The sequence below is a fragment of the Onychostruthus taczanowskii genome, unplaced genomic scaffold, assembly GCF_017590055.1.
Source record: "Onychostruthus taczanowskii isolate IOZ18803 unplaced genomic scaffold, ASM1759005v1 scaffold3, whole genome shotgun sequence".
Taxonomy (NCBI): domain Eukaryota; kingdom Metazoa; phylum Chordata; class Aves; order Passeriformes; family Passeridae; genus Onychostruthus; species Onychostruthus taczanowskii.
The window spans coordinates 172,659-197,409 of NW_024500349.1; the positions used below are offsets into that span (position 1 = coordinate 172,659).

Sequence of the window (24,751 nt, forward strand, 5' to 3'; positions counted from 1 at the left end):
AAAAAAGGTGAACAGAAACAGTCTCTTCACTTCTTAAAAATAAGTAACTTAATCTTCTTTAATCCTAAAAATATACCTTTAGAGATATACATCTTTATTACTCCTAGAATTAGTGAGTTATAGTGTGGCAACATTTACCTGGCCTAGCACTCCATTAAGGCATTGTTTATGTGCAAGACCCAGACACTCATACATACATTTTTTAACTGACTTAACACATTCATATTCATTAAAATCCTTTTCCAAATGACAAAACCAAAAACATTCTTTAACAAAGTTAGTAAATGCAAAATATTTCCCAAATAGATTGAATGAAATGCAATGAACTAGCACCTAAGTAATACATTATCTATTCTGGTATTAGATCACTGTTTCACAAATCAGTCACCAAAAGAACTCTTTCAAGTTCAAACTCAACAATGCTTATGAAGAACAGCAAAATCTTCAAAGGCTTAAGACTAATTAATAGTATGATTGACTGTGACAGAGGCAGATAAAATACCAACAACCACAATTAATAAGATCAAACATTGCATTATGAATAGTTTCTTTTTGTATGGGTGCTACCTGAAAAGTGGACAAATATTTATATATTAATAGAATGTATATGTTTCATATATTTATGAGAAGTTTTAAAAAATATAGAAAATAATAAAACTGTACCAGCAATAGTATTTCACATCCATTTTCCAGGAATACAAATGAACCATATAATGCTCAATTGTAATACAGATTGCTAAGATTATTAATCATATTTAACACTGGAGTTCTACATACTATTAAATGGAAATTTATATTGAAATCAATATCAAAATTCCCACTGATTTAATAGACCCAAGATCTAACTATTGGCAACAGCACAAATTAATTTATGGTTTAGATTCATAAAAATTACTTTTCATAGAGCACAAGGGATAAACACTACCAGTTTAATCATGATCCATGTTAAAAGAAAAAAAAAAATATGTGTCAAGGTATTCCTGAATGAGATCAGAATATGGACTACATGGTTTGGAAAATTTCTGTTTCCAAATCTAGACATGGTCTGGGGTCATAATTTTGTCCTGGGAAATGTCATACATAACGAGGAAATTCCCACAAGCATATCTATTCAAAAAAGCCAAAGCAATAATAATATGAAAGTCTCCTAATGGTACATCAGTGGGAAAACATTTACTTTCAATAACTTTATTTATTTATTTGCTTTGTTCCATTCTCATTTAAGTTCTGCACATTTCAGCAAAAGAGGTCCTTGACTGGTAGTTGTTTTGAACTTTTCTGTTCTTGAAACACTAGTGGGATGTTTATTGGGATTTTGGAGAAGCTGTTCATAATGCTGCACATAGTTGGAAGCTGACCCATATTTGTTTGTATCTGAAGCTGTGACCCAAGAGCACAGAATATGGGGGCAAGGGTGGAAGGGGAAAGAAAACATTTCCAGGAATGACAATTCTGAAAGATATGATATGAAATACTGAGTTCTTTGGGCAGCCTTCTTTTAGGTGAGGACTTCTTACAGTTGCTGGTTTTCTGGATGTTGGGGATAAAGTATGACACTATCCACAAAATATATATATATATATAAAAGCTATGAGCTTTTTCATACAGGAAGAAAATTCCCTAGTACCATAAAAAGGGATCTCTTCATTCCATAGAGATCAGTACCTCACAGGAGGCTAGAATTAAGGCAAAGACAGGCCTTTGTACACAGAGAGTGGCTCTATGTTTTCCCACTTCTAAATTATAATGACTCATTTTAAACAAAGCCCTGCACCTGTAATTTCTTACCAGAGTGGAGGCTTCTGCTTGAACTAGCAAGACTTTCAGTAATAAGATCTGCTTGCTAGGAAAAGGGCTCAAGAAAGTTTTATGTATTCAATATATATATATGTATTTGCACACACTCACACACACATGTACTTATGCACACACAAATACGCACACACACAAATTCATAAATAGATGTCTATATATGTACATATGTGAAGAGACAATATTGAAAATCATATTAGACTTGGAGTGTTACCCGCTTGTCAGAACTATTTAAACTACTATCTACACAGTACATATTGAAACTCAACTTTAAGATTTTTTATTTTTATGTACAGTTCATTTTTTCCCTCTGGAAATAAAATATCTAAATACAGACAGACTGTAATGTTGTATATGTATAGCTTTCAACAATACTTTAGCTGAATAAATGCTTTGTACATAGTTCTGTCTTTTAATGGAGTTTACAGCTACATTGATAAAATGGAATCCTCATTTCCTTGATTGTTTTAAACAATAACAAGCAGAGAGACAATTACAAGTTAATATTAATAAGCAGCTCAAATAACACTGGTTAAATTATGTACAATACAAACCATTCATACAAATGAAGACTAGGATATTGAATTTGTTACAATATTTTGTAATAAAGATAAGACAGCCACTTATAACTTACATGTTCTCCACCAGGCATTTTGTTTCTTACAGATCAATTCCAGTTTTTAAGTAGTTTAGCTGGCCTAAACTCAAACAAGTTTAAAGAATCAGAGCTTAAAGAGTCAGAGAAACATTAAACCAGAATGTGTGCTCACATGTAAATTCCAAATGTTTGCCCATCTTTACTAGAAACAGGCTTGCTCCATGGGAAAAGAGCCACCAACACCACCTTGAATGTGCCTACTGTGTGCTGGGAAAAGTCATGACACTTTGCTGTGTTCATATAATACGGAATACTGAACTCTAAACACACTTTTTTCCCATTTGAACAAGTATTTATTCCTACAGTATTATTTACCAGTACAGCTGCTCCAAGCAGTAGAATGCATGAGTGGGGATTATTGATTGGCATGTACTCAAAGGACTTTCAAGGAGATTTCCATAACAGTCTGCCTTAGAAACCTTGTACTGTCTAGTTAATCCATTTTGCTTGATGGTAGGTTATGCTGAATCCTTAGATATCAGACAATGAAAGATTTCTTAACAGGAATCTCAATAATGTGCGCTGAAACGTGTGTGTGTGCCTCTGTGTATGTGTATGGTTTTATTTCAAATCCATAGTGATTTACACCTAGATGGATACATGGAGCTGACTGGGCGAAAATTACATTAGATTGTTTTCCACTAACATATTTGCAGCCATTTGACATCAGCAGCAGCAGGTAGACACATTCCAGGCAATAGATGTGGCCTTCCTCCTTGAGGTTACAGCCCTGTTATTCGACCTCTTTTATTCCCCAGGCTTCAGTCTCAGACACAAGTTGGTCCTCACCCTGAAGGGAAGTAGGGTGTGTCACTGTGGTAGTTGTAATCAGGACACACCTTCTGTACTAGTTTATAATCTGTACTATAAAAGGAAATGTAAATACAGATTACTTTAAAGGGCTTGGAGCAGAGCCATGACACGTGGCTCTGGGTCTGCTCCTGATAACAGGTTTTTGAAGGGTCATAGTTGCAGAGTGTATTCTTGGTAGCCTTGTCAACCTTTTCGTACTCGATTCGACAGTTAAAGGACTTGGAATCTTTGGCATCAATCACTGTCTGTTGTGCCAAGTCAAATTCCACTATTTTTGTAGGGGGCACTAGGCTCACAGATACATTCCCTTGACCAGTGGAGTTATGCCTGAAGTAAACACTAAACGTCCCATTGCCATGGTCAACGATTTTCCCTGTTATTAACAGATTTAGCTTCACAGTCTTGATGTTGGAATGAAAATCTCCCCAGCCAAACATTTTCTTAAATTTCCCAGTCTTGACGATGGGCCGTCTCTTTGCTCTGGGCCGAGGCTCTTGCAGATCTGTGGAGTTCCTCAGCCAGTCCCAGAGATCTTGCTCAGAATAAGTTTCTGGGGCATCGTATCGCAGGTCCAAATCTGTATCATTTTCCTTTCCACGAAAAGTCTGTGACAGCAGTCGGCTGATGGACAAGTCTTTGCTGCTTTCTGTCCATATGTGCTTTAGTGTGGATTTGGAGCTTCCTGATTTTAGAAGTTCTGTTTTTCCTCCATTTGTTAAATTTGCACAGGTAACCTGAAAGAGAAGGGAAGAAGAGAGAAAAAATATATTTACATACATGACACAAACCCCATCATTTACACCTGGGACCAAAATAACCAGATTTCTTAATCATGGAGAAATTTTTTGAGAAATTAAATTGTACTTCTCTACTCAGTAAACCAAAAGAAAAATGTCTGTTTTCCAATACTTTCCAAGTAGTTATTACTCAATTCTCCTTTGCCAGTTTTTTTAATTTGCCTTCAGATTTAATCACAGACATTCACATTATTTGTCTGTTCGATGTCTGTAAGTGATGAGTGTGTAATGAATTACTACAAAAACTGAGTTACACAGTCTTGTCATCCTTCAGGCTGTATATGGCATCTCAGAGTGAAGTGTTCTTGCTTGAATGCTCACTCTGCAAGGTTGCTGTGTCTTCTACCATCAGAGACACATTCATTTACTTTTGCTGCCCCTGGAGTCCACTGTCAGGGTGCTGTCTTGGTGGTGCCAGCCTGACCATGCTTGGAGTCCATGTCATTATGAATCTAATAATAATAATACAATTTCCCTACTCCTTTTATGAATACTCGTTGGTGTATGGGTCTATGTTCTTGACTGGGATCTTCAGTCACAACTACAATATAAATAACAGAATAATGAAAATTTTAATGAGTTTTGAGTTGACAGATGTACATGCAGTGTACTCCACATCACTTAATGCAGGAGGAGTCACAGCCTTTTCTAATAATCCCTTATAGATCAACTACCAGTTTGCCTTTTCTGTATCTAATATGACAAGCATTTCTCCTTTCTCACTTAACTTCTTTTTTCACCATTTCCTCCCCAAATAGTGATCTGTGTAAGACAGAAAGCTTTTTGTATATTTACCAAAAAAAAAAAAAAAAAAAAAAAAGGCAACAATTTTAAGGCAGTAATAACCAAGTTCCTACAGAATCATATATTTCAGACATAGTTTTTCACTAAATTTACTGTCAGAACAATTTCTATTATTTATATTTTTTTTCTCTTTGCTTTAATTGAGTGGAAAACAGAGAACAGATGCAGGCGTGCAGCTGTCTAACATGCAGCACTGGCAGAGAGTTCTGACAGAGTGGACCTGGGAGGGCTGGAATTCGTGCAGGGTAGATGGAAAGGTACTGACAACATATATAGTCCCATCTCCCCTAAAATTTGCACCACACACACTGCCCAATTTTTTAACATCTGCACTGCTCTGAAGAGGCCATCAAGTTTCTTATTTGCCTTTTCATGGCTACATATGAGATTCCAAATATACTCTGTGTTCTGGCACTGATTTATATGCTTCTATCATGCTTGCAGTTATATCTTTCTCTTCACTTAAAAATGAATTGAGTGCATTCTATACCTAGGAAACCCATTGGAAACCAGAAAGTATTTAAATCATGTCCCCTCCCTACTGGTACAACTGGAGGTATATGTCACGGAGGATATCTATCACAGCATGACCTTTTCATTTCTTAACAAACCTGAAATTGAAACACACTTTCATTAACTTCAGTAGTTTTCCAAGGTCATTTGAAGGCACATAGATAAAATCAGCCTAAATTGTCTTAATGCACTGATCACACAGGAGATATGCCCCCAGCCTTTTACAACAAATAAATAGGTAAATAAATCTGTCGCGTCCTACACTATACCTGCCCAATCCATTTCATGTGGGGCCAGTAAGGATAATAGATAAAATATGGATTTAATTCAGGATTTTGCCAAAGAGACAACTTCCCCCTCTTTTGAATGGACAGAAGGATTAAAACACAGACTAACATTTTGATAGCCAGCCCAAAGCTGCATCTTAGCAATAACATAGTAGGCCAAGAGAGAGGCTGTAATAAAATGCACTGATGGTGCTCTGGTTAATGAAGCAGCAATGAAGATGTCACAGGGAGAGAGAAAGAGACTCAGAATATATTTTTTTTCTATGGCATATGGGGAAGGAGGGCAAAATAAGAAAAGAAACGTGGTTAAACGGAAAAATGTCCCTGTCTAGAATGAATCTGTCAACCCACAATGAATCTAAGCAGTTAGATAGCAGAGCTAGTAAACCAGTGATCTGTAGGTAAGATACAGACTGCTTACCACTCTCATTTTCTTTGCTTACGGTTTGTTTTTCGTTTGTTTTCTTTTCTTCATCTAATGATTTACATGTCATAGGATTAGACTAACAATTCCAGGTAACAATATGTAAGAGTTTAAAAACCTTTAACAAATGCGTCTCCTTTGTTTCAGATATGTGAAACCGAAGACTCAGGAAAAGGTGGTAATTTTCTGAAATGATTGATGACTGATCCTATACATGGTTTTTTAAAAGCCAGCATATTTCATGGAAATGGATGATTTAGGCTACATGCATTCTATATCCAATCTAACAGATACAACTGATTGTTACTGTCATCGATTTTGTAATACCTAAAAGATTTCTGGCTGTGTAGTTAGCCCTGAGACCTCTGTTTGTAATTTTCAGTGTGGATAACTGGTTGCATTCATGAGTAAAGGCTTGAACCTGTCCTTCCTAGTCAAGAGTCCATGATAGCACTAAAAAAACAGCCCACAAGTGTTAATAAAAAAAGCTCTAGAATTCATTGTGCTTCGCTAACATTTTCCATCCAACTGCTTTTTCATATACTGCTAGTATACTACATGCTATAGAAAGTATCCTCAGAGATTCGCACACCCAATAACACAGAGCATTGTTGTGTAATAGAATTTCTGCAAATGCAGCAGTTCTTTCACAGGAACTGATTCAGTTTTGTTCAATCTCTCTTCTTCCCAAACACAATGTCGCAATAATACAAGAAAGAGCATGCCAAAGCATGAGATTTTGGACTTAGTATTGTTAAGCTTAAACATAGACCTATTTTAGGGGTTCATGGAAAAAGAGCCAATTTAAAGTGGATAAAAAACAGGGAGCAGCTTAAATTCTATGGTGGTTTTCTTGTCCTCTTCCTTGAGGATACCTACATATAATTCAGAAACTTGCATACTCTGTCAATTAGTTCACTATAACAAGTTTTGCCTCCTTTTCCATAGCCAAGTGTCACTCTTAGATGAAATACTGAAACATTTTGCCCAGTTTTAATGGCTCTGTCTAGGATGGAAGCCATTTACTTCATAGCAACTCATATGGTGCTGTGGTTGAGGCTTTTGACCCAAATGCTGGTAACACACTAATGTTCTAGCTCTGGCTGAACAGTGTACAGCACCAAGGCCTTCTCTGTTTCTCTCCCAGCCTCCTAAGTGAATAGACTGGGGAGGTGCACAATGGATTGGGAATGGATACAACAGAGCAGAGAACTAGAATTCACCAGAGATATTCCATACTATGTAGCACCATGCTTAGCAATTAAAAGAGTGGGGGGTTTAGAGGAGATAGCCATCTTTTGTTGAGGAGCTGGTTGGTCATCGTTCTACCCACTGGAGTAGTTGTGTGTTGAGTGTTGCCTTTGCATCACTTCTGGTTTGTTTGCTTCTTTTCTTTCTTCTTCTTCTATTTATCCTTCAGTTATTAAACTTTTCTTTATCTTGACTCCCAAGTTTTCTTGCTTTTATTCTTCCATTCCTCTTCCCCATCCCACTGGGGAAAGGGGGAAAGTAAACAATGTGAGGTGCTTAGCTGCTCACCAGTATTAATCCAAAACACCACTGCAGTGTAATAAATCAGTGTTGCAAAAGGGCTGAGTAGGGGGATTTCCTCCACAACTGCATAGCCAGAAGTGATTCTGAATGATGATGATGGCAGAAATGTTTGTATAGAAAAACAGTAAATAGCAAAAAAATTTAGAAGTGCTTATCTAGTGCTACAAGTGTCATTGGAAAAGAACCTATTAAGCATGGCAGACTGATATTTGGTTCTGGTCTTGTACTTTTACTGGAAAGTATGTATTTCCACTACCTAATAAAGTCTACTGATACCAAAAAAGCACCAGGAGTTTTTACTACTGTCTGGCAACTCTTTTCCAACAGATACTGACAAATTGTTATTACATTTCTTCTACTTCTTCTTTGAAGAAGGAGGCATTGGTTTCCTTTGGCACAATATCAGAAAGCATCATTAAAAAGACACAGGAATTAATCTGTAATTAATTTTTTAATCAATTAAAATACTCCATTCATTTTGTATCCTATGTTTTGAGAGTGATGATTTTTTTTAATGTTTAGCCTCATTAAGCATATTTTAATTAATATATGTAGCTCTTTTAGGACTTTCTAAAGGACGGGAAATTTATTTATCTCAGAAATTTTAGAGTTCTCCTTTAAGACACTGAGCCATGAATGCTTTGCCAAGTCAAACCTTAACATTTGCAGCAGAGAAAATTAAGTTAAAAAGGAATTTCAGGAAACCATGAAGGCCTCAAGTGGTGATTTAGGTCCCCTTCTCAGTGTAAAATCAACCATAGGTATATTAACATTAATTTAAGACTGATCAATTTGAGATTTAAAAAAATATTAATTCAAAAAGTACAGAATGCATCTTGATTTCTCACTCTTTTCCTTTTATTCTAGCTCTACTACAGTTCATTACCTATAATTGCAGTATTGGTTTACAAATTATGCATTTATTCCTCTGAATACATGACTACTTCAGTGCAAATGAAAATGCAAACAATCTAATGCTCAAGGTGGAAAATCCTCTCTCTTCATGTAAATAACTAATCAAAAACCAAGACTCTTTTTATTGGCATAGAACTGTAAAAATTTGGGAGCACTGTGTTTGCAAATGCTCTGTATGAAAGAATTCAGAATTTTCTTTCCTCAGTAAGATATCTCAGACACAACAAAGGCAGGAGAGTATTGATGGACATTACAATAACCTGGACCATCATCAAGGCAGGGCAGCACACAGAAAGTGGTCACTGAGTCCAGTGTCCTTATATTCATCCTCTTTTTGCAGTGGGTAGAGGGAAAACACGACCAAGTTTACTCTTCCATTTAGATCCATTTTATTTCCTGCAGGTATCTATACATTGTGCAAAGTTACCAGTGGCATGGAAATATTTTATTCAGATAAAATAATTTCCAGAAAAGTCAAAGTCAATATTCTACAGATATTTGGTAATAAACAAGAGTTTCTTTGGTAAGAAACTGAGAATGCAAATTAATGGAGATATGATTATAATGGGAGAGAGTGAAACACACTGAAGGACCTGCACCTCTTAAATGGACACTTTGGAAAGGAAGGACAAAAACAGAAAACCACATACATGGATATTTCACAGAAACAGGCCTCTCTGGTTTTAACTTACAAACGTTTCTGCTGAACAACATGAAAAGAATGAGTGTTCGTCATTCAAAAAATCTGCAAACTCAGATGAGTCTGACAAACAGGACAGTAACCCATGATCTACAGTGTCAAATGAGAACTCAAAAGTGGCTGTGCAGGATCAAACCAAAGACTCATTTAGAAAAGTCTTCTTGTCTCCAATAGCAGCTATAAGAGATGGCTGGAGAAGGGCAAGAACATGGCAAGCATGTTACAGACCTCTAATTTCTTCCCAGCTGCCAGTAATTCTAGTTTCCTCTGCTAGACATTGTTTCTGTATGTATTTTCTGTTTCATCATTTCCCTTTCAATTTTACAATATTATGCCATCAGATATTAAAGTCTGTGAACTGAAGGACCAAATGAGTTTTCTGTTTCAGTAACTCTAAACAGACTGATCTTCTGTGCATTTGTTCACTTTGACCCTTTGTAAATTTTTACACTCATAAGATGCTTCAGCAATGAGTTCCACTGCTCTGTTTCCTCCTATGGTTTGTTTTGAACCTTGTTCCTGACACCTTCTTCAGAAAACCCTTCATGTGGAAAATTCTGTCACTATCCAAATTTCCCATGCTCCTCATTACTTCTCTTTCTTGCTATGCTTTAGGTATTTTTTCTACAAATACCACAGAGTGGAAAATTTGATGGTTCCTAGCTGCATGAGGAATCTAGCTCACTAGTACATGCCTCAACTATATATTATTGCATTCATAATAGTAATCAGATATTGATCTCTTTTCCAGCCTGACTAACAACCTCCTGAATCATGCAAATAATCCTTGTACATAAGTTATTCTACACCTATACCTTTGAATTTCCTTTTTATCCTTCTCAACTCCCAGTTCTGTCTTTAAAATAAGGAGACCAGTACATGGTACGTGGTAATCAGGATGCAGCACAACCATGGTCCTGTATGATGGCAAATATGGCCTTCCATTATTTGTTCAGTCCTTTTTCTCCACTAGTTCATAATATTTATTTGGGTTTGGTCATAAAAGAGCACTGAATTGATTATTTACCATATAAAAAAGAGCATCTGAAGATTTTGATAATATTTTCTGAAGTAATCATTTTGGGTCATTCACTTAAGCATAAAAAATTGTAATTTGTCATTACACAGAAAACAGAGGGAATGTCTTTTTTTTTTACTATCATTAGGTTAAGTAATTGAACTTACATGAACTTATATACACTGTTACTGCAATTTTTGTATAGAACATACTTAGGAGTCACAAAATTCATAATACTTCTATTAACTGTGCCCAGCTCAGCCTTAAATTCTGTATTTTTCTAGTTTTAATCTATGAGCTATCATTCTTCAAATGGCTCTTGTTAAAGCAGAAATGTAGCTACCTGAGCTTTTTTCATCATTCACACAACAGCAGTTATGCAAGACAAGAAGCTGATATAAATTCAGCTGACAACCACCGATATAAATTCAGTGAAATTTAACATCATTGAAATTACACTGCCTGTATCAGCTGATATCTCTTTGAGATCTGATTAAGAATCAAAGACTAATTAGAAAATTTGTACCCACAGAAAGATGAGGATACTAATAAAACAGTAGCAACACAATATTGTTTAGGTGCATTATAATTCTTAACAGTTGTTATCATAAAATATTAAGATACTGGAATGGCTGTTCTGCAAAAGAAAAAAAGCTAGAAAAAATTACAGTTTTACAGTGCTTTTTACACAATTTAAGTTGCCTAATAAATAAATCTGAAAACTAGCTAGTCTCAAAAAATTTTCAGGAAAATCAAATATGTTAAAGCAGCTTAAGTGTTTGGGCCAAATAAAAATCCTTAAGAATTAGTTTCCTTTCCTCTCCCTTGTATTCCTAGACTTTGGGCTAAGCTGTGACACTGCCACAAGCCCTGTGAATGGTAACAGACCAATGAAAAAATCTGGTGGCCTGCCAGCTGTTAGGTCCTGAATTATACCATATTCTTTGCCAGTCTAGTCCATGATCTTGGGTGGGATTCACTGATCTATTCATTCACTACGAATTCTAGGCCTACTCCAATCAAGAGAGAAACAGAATGGATTGTGTCTTCTACCTCCATGAATTGTTGAACTTTCCAAATTGAATATATGCTCTTCACCTAGTCACCCAATAGTAACCAAGAGCAATCTGACCTATGGTGCATAACTTGTCCTGGAGACAATTCTATGGAAAGAACCCAAAGGCTGTAGGCTGGAAGCAGGACAATGAATGCTCTTTGCAAATGCCTTCTGCAATTCTCCAGTCCTGCCAAAGTGCACTTCTCCCTGTACATCTGTAAGCATGCTGAGGCTGATGAAGTGATGTGGTACTCATAGAACAAGGCATGCACACTTGCTAGGATTGCTCCTCCTTTTAGATAGAGGAAATTCCCCATCTGGAGGTTTCTTGTAAGAAACAGTGTAGATTTGTATTATTCTGTTATCTTTAGAATTTGATTTAATCACATGAAATATTTTCACAAGTATTTAGAATCTGAAAAATTAGTCTTCTTGATCCTGTTTCGCTCACTAGTGACTAAAAGAATTGTTGAGTGAGAAGGCTTTTAAGAAGTATTTAGTCATCTAAGACAGATAGGTAGTTTAAGTCAATCAGGCTTAGATTGTAATTACAGGGACATTTCTTCTAGTGGCAGTGTCCTAGTGGATATCTTCCTTTTTTTTCTCTGCCTCATTCTGCAAGTGCTGCCTTCTCCCCTGTGACAGTCAGATATATAGAAAGATTTTCTTTATTCTTTCACAGACTTTCAGAGTGGAAATCAGACTCAGAATTAAACATCCAGGCTCCTCTATCTGCCTGGATAAGTCTGGGACCTTTGAACCAAGAACCAGAATCACAGAGCCACAACAGGAAGTGATGAAAAGCCAGCTCTACAGTTTGTTCCACCCTTTTCCTGGAAAGCAGTAGCAAAGACAGTCACAGTCACTGCTGTTTTTCAAAGAAGAAAACTCATTGTTTTCTCTCCAAACATGTAGCTTTTAGAGGACAAAAAGAAAAAAGGAAATTATTGCCATTGTTTATTTAATTTAAGAGTTTGAAAGAATTAGCTAGTCAAAATGGAAGTCTATCTGGTCCTGCACCATGCATTCAACAATGGCTAAATGTTGATTTTATCAAGGAATGCAAAATGACGGGAGGAATATACTATTTGTACCAGAAAATATTTTTCATTTTCAAGCCTTTGCAGATCAAAGACTTCTTAAGTTGTGGGTGGGGCTATTAATTAATTCATTTTCAATAAATATCGCTTGCTAGCACTTATCTCTTTCTGTATGAATCTACTACCATGTGAAACACCCTACCACCTCATCTCTACTTCAGACTCTCAGAACTTTATCACCCTGTTGCTTTGAACAAGTCACCTGCCAGCTTTATCTGATGCCACCCAAAATCTGATCCAGCATGACATAACGAAACCTAAGAAGGAGGCAATATTTTTCCCATGGAGTTCAGGCAGAAGTTTGGTGCCTGGATGCTGAGGCCAAGCAAAGCTGTAAACATCTATGTCTGGCACTAGAGGAGCATCCTGGTTACTTAAAATAAGATGTTGTCTGAGTTACAGCTACTTCCAGAACTAGGCAGCTCCAAAAGTATAGTCAAGGAAGAGTGTAAAACTGTAGGTTTCAAGTACATAAGAAATGTGTGAATTTTCCCAATCAATCTGTGGGCCGAATTTTCACCCACCAATAAGTCAATCATAAAAATCCTAGACGAGCAGAAGGATGAAGAGAGTGTGGTATTATTATGTATCTTAATTTCATTTTTGTGCCCGGTTAAGAGAGAATGGAAGGTGTTCAGTTTGTAAGATGTCATTTCTCTTTCAGTTTAGAAGATATTATGCTATCACATATAAAACTCTGAACTGAAGGACCAAATGAGTTACAATACTCTATGAAAATCTTCACATTAGAATTTTACAGCTTTCTGGTTTTTGCCTTAAAAGAACAGAAATTGAGCCCAAGTATTTCTGATGGTAGAGATGCAAATGAATGTATAAAGATTTGGAAAAGGATTGAAATATAACTATGAAATATCCTATTAACTCTTGCCCTACATTTAACATTTTTGGAAATAATTTAAACTAAACTCTTGAAGCCTGCTGTCTATGTTGTCATTACAGATTTTTTACTTCAGTGGATTATGACTTTTGAAAATTCACCCCATCCCTGTTCAGCAGGGGATTAAACTACCATGGAATAAATTAAAATGGGTTAAAAATGTCTAACAGAGTTTTAAGGCGCCTGTATTATGCCAGTATCACAGAGTGCTGCTAACTTTGAAATGAAAGTCTAGCTAGGTAAATAAATTTTGACAGGGATCTATTGTTCTTGTTCCACATTCCTGTAAGCCTTCTTTTATTAATATTAGCTTGCCATTTTCTGCATACAGGTAGAAAGTAATATTAAATAAAATTAGATTTTATATGAAAGGCCACAGAGCAACATTTTAATCAAAATTTGCACTATGGTTTGCTTTTCATGTAACACACTGAAGAAAATATCCATTACCATATGAGTAACCGTATCTTCTGAAGAAAGTGAAAAATATTATAACATTACATATCCTGGTACTATATAATGGACAAGGCCACTGTGCACTATTAACATACTCTATTAATATTGCTCATTTTCTACATGATGTTTCCAATCATCCAGTCAATGCAAAATTTAAATAAAATTAAATCCAGCCAAAGAGTTTGTTGCTCCTGTGTCTGATGCTATATTTTTTCCAGAGCAAAGCATTAGAATAGTCATACAGCTGAGTCACTTTCCAAATAGATATTCATGCTTGCTTCCTAGAAATCTGAATTTGAACAAAGATGTCATTTGAGGAGATTTAACTCCCACTGATGTTGGCAGAGTGCACATTGCCGCACAAAGGAATTTTATATCTATATGAGATGCTTGGGGCAGGAGAAGGGACGGGGGGTGGTGGAAGGGGCTCCCACAATTATAAGAAATTCTATAGCAAAAATACAAATTCCTTTCATTAGAATTCCCTGTTCTTTACCATGAGTTATTCATTGATTACAAACTGCTGAATACTTCAGGAAGGGTATTTTAAAAACATGGAGGAAGCTGTTCCGGTGTTCGGAGTTTGACGTATCCCTTCTAGCTTTTATGCTAGCATCTTTTATGCTTCATCTTCACCTTATGCCCTTGCTGCATACACATACTAACTTCTCAGAAGTCTTTTGTGATCTCAGAGAAGAAGGTTTTTCTCTCTTTGAATTTTAACCAGATACAGCAACATACTGCCTTTCTAACTGTGATTGTTTAATAGGCATAGATCATTCATTTTTTTTGTTCAGTGGATATCAACAGCTATGAAAATTCATTTCTGAGGAAAGAGGTGTATTTCTTTAAAGTTGTTCTGGTAAAGAAGGGAAGCATTAAGCAGCTATTCCATTGCAAGTGTATTCAATTAATTTTTATTGAGATTTTCTTGATGGTTTTGTCAAGGTCTGCTAATTCTTACAGGGGTATGCTCAGCGGGGTAAGCAGCATGCGGGCACCAGCTCTGCTAGGCAAGCCAAGTGCTGAACATTGTTTTCCTGGTGAGGACATACACAAACATGCTGCAATGTTCCCAAAGTGCAAAGATGTCAAAGAAATATGGATTGGCCTGTTGGAAATCAGGAGATGCCACATGTTACATATTTACAAGATCCAGGCAAAATTTAGTCTTGATCCAAATCTGAGCAGGACTCTATCATCAGTGTACACTTGCTCAGTCAGGATGCAGGGAAACCAAGCAGCCTCAGTAAAAGTCCTAGCCACACTTGCCTGCAGAGCTGGTCTTTATGTGACTCTGGCCGCTGCATTACAAAAGATTTTTATGCCATTAAGAGGAGTAGAGCTACTGAGTTCTGGAAGGCGATGGCATAAACCAATTTCTATACATCCTATAAACTATAATATTCAGTTTATATGGTGCTTCTTTGTGCTATCACTGAGCTTGCACAGACCTGCTTTAAGGTCTATGGTACCTTTCTGAGCTGATCCAGACACATATTGTCAGGGAATTTACCACAGCCAAACAAACAGAGCAGAATACTCAACAGAAAATCAACATTGTTGCTGCCTGATAGTAGTCTTGTATTTTCTCCTGCAATAGTATCACACCTAATTAAAAGTGAAAATTGATAGCCAGCAGGATTAATCAAATTCCATATGCAAATAGCTGGCTCATGAGAGCCATGGTCCAATTGCTAATACTATCACTAAGGTCATTAATTTAAATTGAGATGAGTTAAGAGTCCTTTGGGCATTGACACATAAGTTGAAGGAGGTTATTCATTGCTAAGTTTTTCACACTGTAACAAAAAACTTAGGAAGAGAATACATGAATACTGCTCCAGCATGCCAGCTTCTAGAATGAGCAGCACTGTGAACTTGTCTATGAGGGCCATGAGTCTTCTCCTGAGTAGCTCTGATACATCAGTTTAAATCCTTATTAAGATGTACTGAAGCAAGTTAAATACAAGACAGTCCAAGGTCTAGTAAATTTACATCTTTTGCTGAACACCTTCAAATAACAGAAAGACTTCTATTTTTTAAACAAGACTTGAGGACCAGTTTCATAAACCCTTCAGAGACTTTCCCAGCCTTCAGCCTTCATAAAAGGTCCAGACTTTTCCAATTAGCAAGAAGTATTAACTCAGCTCATAAAGAGAAATACTGCAGCAATTCTAATGCAAATACAGTGCATTTTCTGTTTACCAGCTCACCTCAAAGTTAGTTCCAGTGTCTTGGTCTCTCACTACACTTCTTGACAGGGTGACTAGAGAAAATGGAGTCTTATAGGCAGATTATAATAGTCCACCACATCTATGAGCTTTCTCCAAATGATGGCAAAAATATTTTAAGTTGCATAGTAACAAAATGACTGCAGAGTAATAAAGCAGTGATGATATTACATAACTTATCCTACATAAAGAATAAAAACATAACATATTACACTGACCTTGTATCCCAAGAACTTCTCAGGTATGTAAAAATAATTCAATTAGTCTATCAAAACAGACTTGGACTACAGTGAGACCTGCAAATCCTGGTTGCCAGAAGGCTTTTTCTAAATTTAAAGAGACCACTGGAGTATGGAAAAGTAAGCTGGAATCCTTACATGTTTGGGCTTCATTACTTACTCAAGATCCTGTTTTTATATTCTTAGATTATAAAAAAAATTCAGGTTTCAGGGACAATCAGGCATTCTTTGTCCAAAATCTGCTCAAATTAGGAAACGAAGTGGAGTCTAAAAAATGGATAGACAAACACAAATTTTCACATCAAGATTCAGGAAGCCTTCATCTTTTTTGACTGATGGAGTCTGCTCTGCTTTGATCTCAGACAGTTCTAAACATCAACACCTTGACCACACTGAAATATTTGAGCCAATTCTCTCTGCATTTCCACTTGTGCAGCCTCCTGCATGAACAAGATTTAAGTGGAGTGATTCAGACAGGAATTAAGTGCTTTGCCTTTCATAGAATAAACATTTCACCAAGGACAGATCAAGATCACAGCTACATTCATCTCTCGGCCCAAAAACACAAATAACTTTTTTACATTGTCTTATCCTTCTGTATCTTTGTGGCTGAGCAGCAGTACAAAACAATTTAACATTAGCAAGCAAATTTCATTTGTTACCTGCCAAATGCTGATACAAAAGATAAATATGAAAAAGCAATAATATCCTTATTCTAAGGCAGAAGATAACATGTCTTCATTATAATATACTTGCTAAATAATATTCAATAAACTCATAAAAACATTTAATTTAAATATAAATGCTTAGCAGTTTCATTTTTCAGGGAGTAAATGACAGTCCTGCTTGTGTTTCTCTTAAATGTATTTTCAGAATAGACATCCTTTCACAACCTCCAGTTAGTGTTATATATTATTACTCTTACTGCAATGCTCACAGACCTCCCTGTGGTCAGGGTTAAGGTGTACTAGAAGCTAAACACATATAATCTCTGACCTAGAAAGATTTCTCACTGAAACAGATTTGACAAAGGCAAAGCTAAAAGAAGAAATATTAGTGATGTCCTAACTTAATTACAGAGCTAAGAGCTAGTACAAATCTCTGGACTTCTCTTTCCCATGTCATATCCAGTATGTACCAATGACAAGGCCAATTCAAATAACTACTTATATGTAATGCCACTTTAAAAAGGATGCAAGCTCAAGGAAACAAAGTCAGCTTTGAAGTGAGTTGTGTCAATAAGACTGAAAATCATTTGTAGACCATTAGGTGGTCCCAGTTTTCTACAGGAGCAGGAGACACTGCCCTTGTTAATGAGAAATGTTTGATTTATTCCTCTGCCAAAATAAAGCAGAAAATAATCATACTCGTGTCTTGTATGAATATTGTGTTGCAATGTTGTTATAAAACAACAGCAAAAAAGAAATAAAATTGGACTCACAATTTGGAAGACTTTATAATATGTCTTTCAAAATGTGAATCCCTTATCTTTCAGCAGCCAATCAACACAAGCTCTGGGTAGAAGATAATCTACCTAGTGAATAACAAGAATATTTTTCCATTGTTTCAAATTTACTATATAAAGCTAATGATATAATTTTATAAACTTATAGGAAACCAGAAGAACTTTTTCAAGTCATTAGCTTTTTAGAGTGTTTTCTTTCTTAATTTGCTCTATAGATAACTAAGACAAGAGACTGTAGAACAGCAAAAAAAGTCTAGCTGATATTTGTACACAATACTTTAAGCTTTTTTATTCATCCATTAAAATTTTTTGTCTATTTATCTTATGGATTTTATTGCTAAAATATGGAAGGACTTTTATCTAGTATAATCCCGCAATATTCCTGGATGAATTAATAGAACACATTTCCTGGTAATTTCAGAACAGCTTTTCCATGGAGAACAGCATGTACACAGATTTCCTCTAAAAAATATCATATTTACAAGAAAGACATTCTATCACTCATGAGTTACAGGAGTATAAGAACACAAAGCTTTGGAATTTAAAGTTTTGCTATATCATGGTAGTAACCTTAGGCAAATGCCTGAAGCATAAGCCCCAGCCCCAAACCCTTACTCATTCCAAGCCCCTAACATACACACCATCCAAGCCCCTCTCACATCATCCTAAGCTATTTGACGGCAAGAAAAAGCAGGGCAGGCCTTGTATGTATAACATCCATAATTTTGCTATACTTTCTCTAAAACAACTTGCACACCTTAAATAGGATTGTGTACTTTGAGTAATACAGAATCAGGTCTTTTTCTGGCTTCACTGACTACTACTTAACTAATTTTTCAGCAGATCCATGTCAGATATAATCCAGCTGAGGATCAGCCATATATATATAAAATTATCAAATAAAAGCTTCCAGAGTTAAAATGCAGGTTATTCTGCATTCAGAACCCTTCAAATAATGTTCAGCTTTATTTTAGGTCCAAAATATGATTTCATATTAGTCAGGGTAAAAGATAACCAAACAGAATACAAAAATCTCAGACAGAGAGACTGAAACTTTCAGCTTTTCCTTGAGACCAAAAATGGCAGTAATTTTGGTTATGGGGAATGGCAGTAGAAGCTTCATGGCAATTCTCCATGCCTGTTCAATTACCGTCCATTCTAATCAGATTGTTAACAAGGGATTATTAGGAGTTTGGTGTCTATGATGTAAAATATCTACTAGGAATTGGATTTTGATCATCACTTCATTTTACATCTGTTTCCCACTAACCAGTGGAACAAAGATTGTTAATCACTCTTGACCTTTCCTGGACTCAAACTAGTAATTTAATTGCTAATCCTTACCGAGGGACTCCGAAGTACACTACAGAGCCCCCGAGGCATGCAGCTTGACCCTCTCTGTTCAACACTGGCTTTAACCAACAACATCATCAAGAGTACACTCAGATTTGACAATGTTAATTGTGGCTTTGGCCAGAGTTTCCAGATGAAGTAGAAGAAACTGTCTAACTAAAAATATTAAAAATATCTGCTGAGCTCTAGGTGATTCTACATGAATCAAAAAAAGTCTCTCCAGCCAAGAAGACTTTGCAGCCAAGACAAATCTTGCAGACTTACACTACTGCACTGTCAATTTGCTCCTAAGAAATGCCCAGCTCCTGGCAATTAGAATTCTTAAGGGGCTGGTGAAAATCTGTTAGTTTTGGCTTGTTTCAAAATCTTCCCCCAGATGGTAATATAATTCCAAACCAGCTGAGATTCACTTTGTATTGAATTTCATTCTAAAAAAGGATCGTACAGAAAAAAAAAATAAAACAGGAACAAAAGCTTTTCCCCTCCTCAAATTTCAAGTTACAACATGGAGAACATTTTCTTTGAATAATTCTTCTGAGTGCAATTAGGTTATTCTAAATTCTGTATCTCCAAATCTAAATTTTCTCCCTGATTATTTTCAAATCTACATTCAATTACATTTCAGACTAACATTTGCTAACTAAGAGAGAAGAAACATAGAGACAGTATGATCTATCGTGCACTCAGGTGTTAATGCAAAGCTTAAAACCAGAAGAACATGAGCTTCTACCTGCACATTTTCTGCCACATTAAAATCACATTTAACTGATAATAATTTTCCTGTAAGTACCAGTGCATAATACTGTTACGGTTTGTCACACAGTTTCATGCCTCTTACTTGTGTTTGTCAATATATATTGTTTTTTAACAGGATTGAGGGTCATATCTGCAACTAAGATTAGAACCACATTTCTGTTTTAAACCTGACTGAAGATTTCTGTACTGCATTACATTTACTTTTCCATAATACTTAGAGGGCATTGCCATTGAAAACTGGAATGCAGTGTGTACTGCCCTGAGATTGTACTGGTTAGTATTTCAGACAGAACCACTAATAAGGTCCCTCAAAGCAAACTGTGTGGACATGAAGTTGTGCAGCAGATAATAAAATCCACCTATTAGTAGACCTTAACTGGGGCACCGCTCAGCTCTGTGCTTACTGGTTCAGGAAACAGCTTGCACAGAGGTCTGTACTGAATTTTTTGTAAAGTCAGAGCCCTACTCTCTTCATTTTTATCCATTGAAAAATGTAGATCGGCCAAAGTAAATACAAATCACTGTAATTGTTCACTGGAGGGAGTCATTTCCCATGAAAACGGAGTTCAGGCTTCACAGAGGAAAATGTTAAAGGTACCTCTCAGTTTGATGGGCTTCCAGCCACTTGGGTTGCACCTCAAGGGACAAAAAGAGAATGCTGGTTTTCTAGTATAAAAATAGAATCATTGACTGCACTTTACTGCATTTACTCCTGAACTATGCTATCATAAACAGAAGTTCTTATCTGTTCCACAGTTACTGAATAGCCCAGTCAATGGCAACTTATTAAATGAGTAATTGACACTTGTCAGGATTGAGAACACTTCCCATTTTCTGCTGTCTTGATCACACTAAGACAGGCCTGCACAGGTAACAAAAAATTATTTTTAAATAAATATTTTTGGCAGTTTAAACCAAAAATTAAAAAACTCCCTCTGCTCTAAGATCTTGGCAAGAGACACATGTAAGTCCCCAGCGAAAGCTGGCTGAGAAAGCGTGTTGTGTTGAAGTTATTTCTTTGACTAAGAATTTACAAACTTTCATTTAACAAATCACACACCAACTTTCTTAAGCATTTCAAAGAACCAGCAAAACACAACAAGAGCTATGAAAAGACTCAGGACTTTTGAACCATTCCCAGCCCTCTTTCTGTTGCTGCAGCTCCTCCAGGAAGGCAGCTTGCCAGCTTCCACAAACAAATCCCCATCACGAGGGTACTGAGGTATTGGATGGAGGCAGTCAACAGGAACTTGTGGCCAGCGTGCCAGGCCACCTGTTCTAGGGGGGATCAAGCCATGGAGAAGGGTTGAATTCAATTTCCTTAGCCATTCTCTTTACACAGCTTCCCAGCATTTATCAAATCCCTGCCACCTGGAGAAAGTCTCTTATGTCTGGCAGAGAGAGGGAACAATGAAACAGAATGTGTCTCCCCATCCCCATACCAGACTGACACTGGAAATGCCTAAGTAACTACTACAAATATTACAATGGAAATACACATTTTTTTCCTCTAAAGAATGAAGACATTTCTGGCAAAGACAAAAAATAATAGCAAAAATGTAGTCATTAATTTCTGTAAAAATTAATTAAAACTTCAGGAGGCTGAATTAGTAAATCAGATGCAGTCCAGAGGGAAGTTTCTATCCATTGTTGTCTCATGTTATTTAGCACATTAAAACTCAAAGGTTGCAGGAACTTAAAATTATTCACCACAAACTTAGTATTATTCTTCCTAGTATTATTATAGTCCAAGGTCAATGATCTCAGCAACAAATCAACTGTAAATTATAACACAGACAAACACATATGAAAACCAATTTTTTTCCTTTACTTCACAGCATAGAGAACAATAAATATTTTAGCCATACTGGAGAAAAATATTTAAATTATTCATTGCTAGTTTTGACCATGTATAAAATGTTACATTAATTTTATTATCTGTGGGAACACAATATAAAAATAATATTCTTTTGAAATACTGAATTTTTTCTAAAGGTGTCTAAGAACTTTACAATAGAAGCAAATCAGTCAACTGCATCAGAATTATCAAAGTACCGAAAGTTACAAAATTTTCTCATGGCAAAATTTTTCTGAATATTGTTTTGACTGCAAGACTGTAAAATTACCAAAATGAATACAAGAAGAATCAAGGACAGTTGTGTTGGATTTTCAGTGAGAGTAGTAATTCAAATGTGGTCCTAGCAGAAAAGAGCAGGCAATAGAATTTTTTTTAAGGTAGAATCAATTTGAAATTAATAAGTATTTGCTTCAGTTAAAAACTCAGGAAGAAATTGCAAGATTAAAAATAGAAAGTACATATAAGCACTAGCATATTTTGAAAGGAAATGTGTACATTTAAATACAAATTATTTTTTTGCCCCACTACACTACTGAATTTGGTGCAATGAAAAATGAGACAAGACAGACAAGAATGCAAAGCTTCCCAGTCCATCACTGGCAAAGTCGCAGAGAGGAATGAAGGTTTATACTTGGTGTGGACCCGAGTGACACTTTCTGGAGAAGCAAGCTTTTTATTCAGAGAAGGAACAGATGTTTTGGCAGATAGCATAGAAAGAATCCTGTCAGAGACTATAAACTAGGCTTGAACGGGGGAAAAAAAGAGTCTGGAAAAAATGTGAAGTATAAAACAAAAGAACCAAAATGACATGGATAAAATAGAAATGCAGAAAAAAGACAAGGGCTTTGTTAAAATTGAAAAGAGAAAGTAAATGTGTTCAACTCTTTGTAACTTTGGAAGAAGTTTTAAGGCAAAAAAAATGAAACTTATCTCTCTTCCACTGACACAGCTCATTGCAGCATGACACTGGGAGATTAATTTTATAGCTCCAGACAGAAATCAAATAAAAGGAAGAGTCAATGCCCTTTTTAAGCATCAGTAGAGAAAGATCACAAGTACACAGCCAATATTAAAATGCAGCCAAGGTTTATGGCCAACATTTAAGTAGATTTGTACTGGAAGAACAAAAAATAACCAACTGTGTAAATGGAGATGGGCATACTACCACCTCACCTGCTCTGCACCCAGAAGTTTTCTTCTTTCACTTCTTGGCAGTAAAGAAGCCCCTTCTGAACCAAACAAATATGTTTAAGAAGACTTGAAATTCAAATTCACCAAGCCATTTCCTGTCAATACCTTCAGTCTTCATAAAAGGAGCTTTGTCAAGAAATACTCAGGCTACTCCATCTGCAGCTGCTGGACAACATTCTAAAAAAACCCTCTATAATCTCCAAGAATAGCCTTTTCTGAAAAACTATACCCTGGTATAAAGGTATCCAAGCCAGCTATGCACAGCTCCTTCCTGCCATCTGCTAAGGATGAAGAACCAGCCAAAGATACTGTGGCACATCTTGGTACAGACATCCAAGTGGGAAAAAATGTGGCCATACAGAAGTTGCACTGCCAGCTAGCTGTGTATCTCTCTACCTCTGATGGCACTGATACCTGAGCAAGTAATCACAAAAGAGTCAGGTACTGTATGTCAGCTGTTTCACAGTTAGAGCCAACACACCTACCCTTACCATGATAGAAATCCAAGGCATTTGAAGATCACTTGTGAATAAACAACAACCAAAAATGGTCACAGGGGAAAAAAAAGCAAGAGCATGGATTTTTTTATTAGAGAATACTCAAATTTACATTTTAAATTCCACTGCAATAAGCTTCTTACATCCAAAAATGACACTACCTGTCCTGAAGAGATGCAGCTTAAGATGCAGTCCCTGAAAATATCTTAAAGACTTAACTTAATGTTTAGATCTTGTCCCAAATCACTGTTTCTATGAGGAAAGACCTGTACAGTAACACTGACTGGAATAAAAATTAGAAATTTAATATTGCAATGACAGTTATATACTTTTGTATTTTGGATTGTAACCCCTATAATAAGTCATTAAAGAGGTGCTGTTTCTCATACAGCAAAACACAGAATATCTCTCTAAAAACAAGAAACCATGAAAAAATTTACAGTCAGAAAATATACAAGGGAAAACTGCAAAGAAATTAATACAAAGTCCCAGTAAAACTGACAAGAAGAAATAAGAAGGTTTATCTGGATAGAAAATTGACTGTATAAACACTTCTTTGCATTCCATATATATTTCCGTCAGGGGTTTCCATTTAAAATGTTCTCAGTCTGCAGTCAAAACCAGATTTTCCTGTCTGATGGACATGAAAGCTCAAATTCACCTCTGCAAATTAACTATGTTCTTTCCGCTTCATACATCGACTGTTAGAAGCAACGTTATTTCTGGAACTGTATCTTAGCTTACAATTTGATGATTATGGTACATCAGGGAGAAGAGAACGCACCTTGCTCTGCCACAGCTATATTTTTATTGACTTCACAGTACTGAAGTGGGAAATTTCTTTTTGTCAGCAAACTAAGCAGGTCTGACTTGGAAGATTTAAAGGCTGCAGATCTGGCATCTGTGATCACTTGATGCCTGCAATGACAATGGGATGGCAGAAAGAGTCTGCTTAGTCTGGGAAGCTACTGCAACTATTTACAACAGAAACACTAAGGGATAATAGTGTACCAGACTTTTGCCATCATTTTCTCTAGGCAGAATGGGTTTCTTCGCAAAAGGGGAGACTTTCTGCACTCTCACCTCCAACCCAGCTCAGCATTTGCAGCTTGTTATTCATTACTGAACAACAATGCAAAGTAATTTCCCCAATGGTTCCTGGTGAGTCCGTAGATTTTGGGGTTTGTGATATATGGTCCATCCTCCTTGGTAAAGTCTCTGACCTCCCAGTTTAGACCTTCAGACTCCAGAACCATGAAATATAACATTAAGTTCTCTGAGCTTGCACTTTCATGAATTCTCTGAGGCCTTTAGCGAGATCTTTCCTCATCTACCACTGGACTTCTCAAAAT

At 36.2% G+C, this 24,751-nt stretch overlaps 1 protein-coding gene across 1 annotated transcript in view; it reads right to left on the reverse strand.

Annotated features, from left to right (window-relative positions):
- Positions 1-2,069: 2,069 nt before the first annotated feature.
- NXPH1 (neurexophilin 1) overlaps positions 2,070-24,751 on the reverse strand; it is a 137,969-nt gene continuing 115,287 nt past the window's right edge. The window contains exon 3 of the mRNA XM_041408664.1: positions 2,070-4,017. Within this exon, the coding sequence (XP_041264598.1) occupies positions 3,256-4,017 (762 nt within the window). The 3' untranslated portion in view covers positions 2,070-3,255. The remainder of the gene's footprint in view (positions 4,018-24,751) is intronic.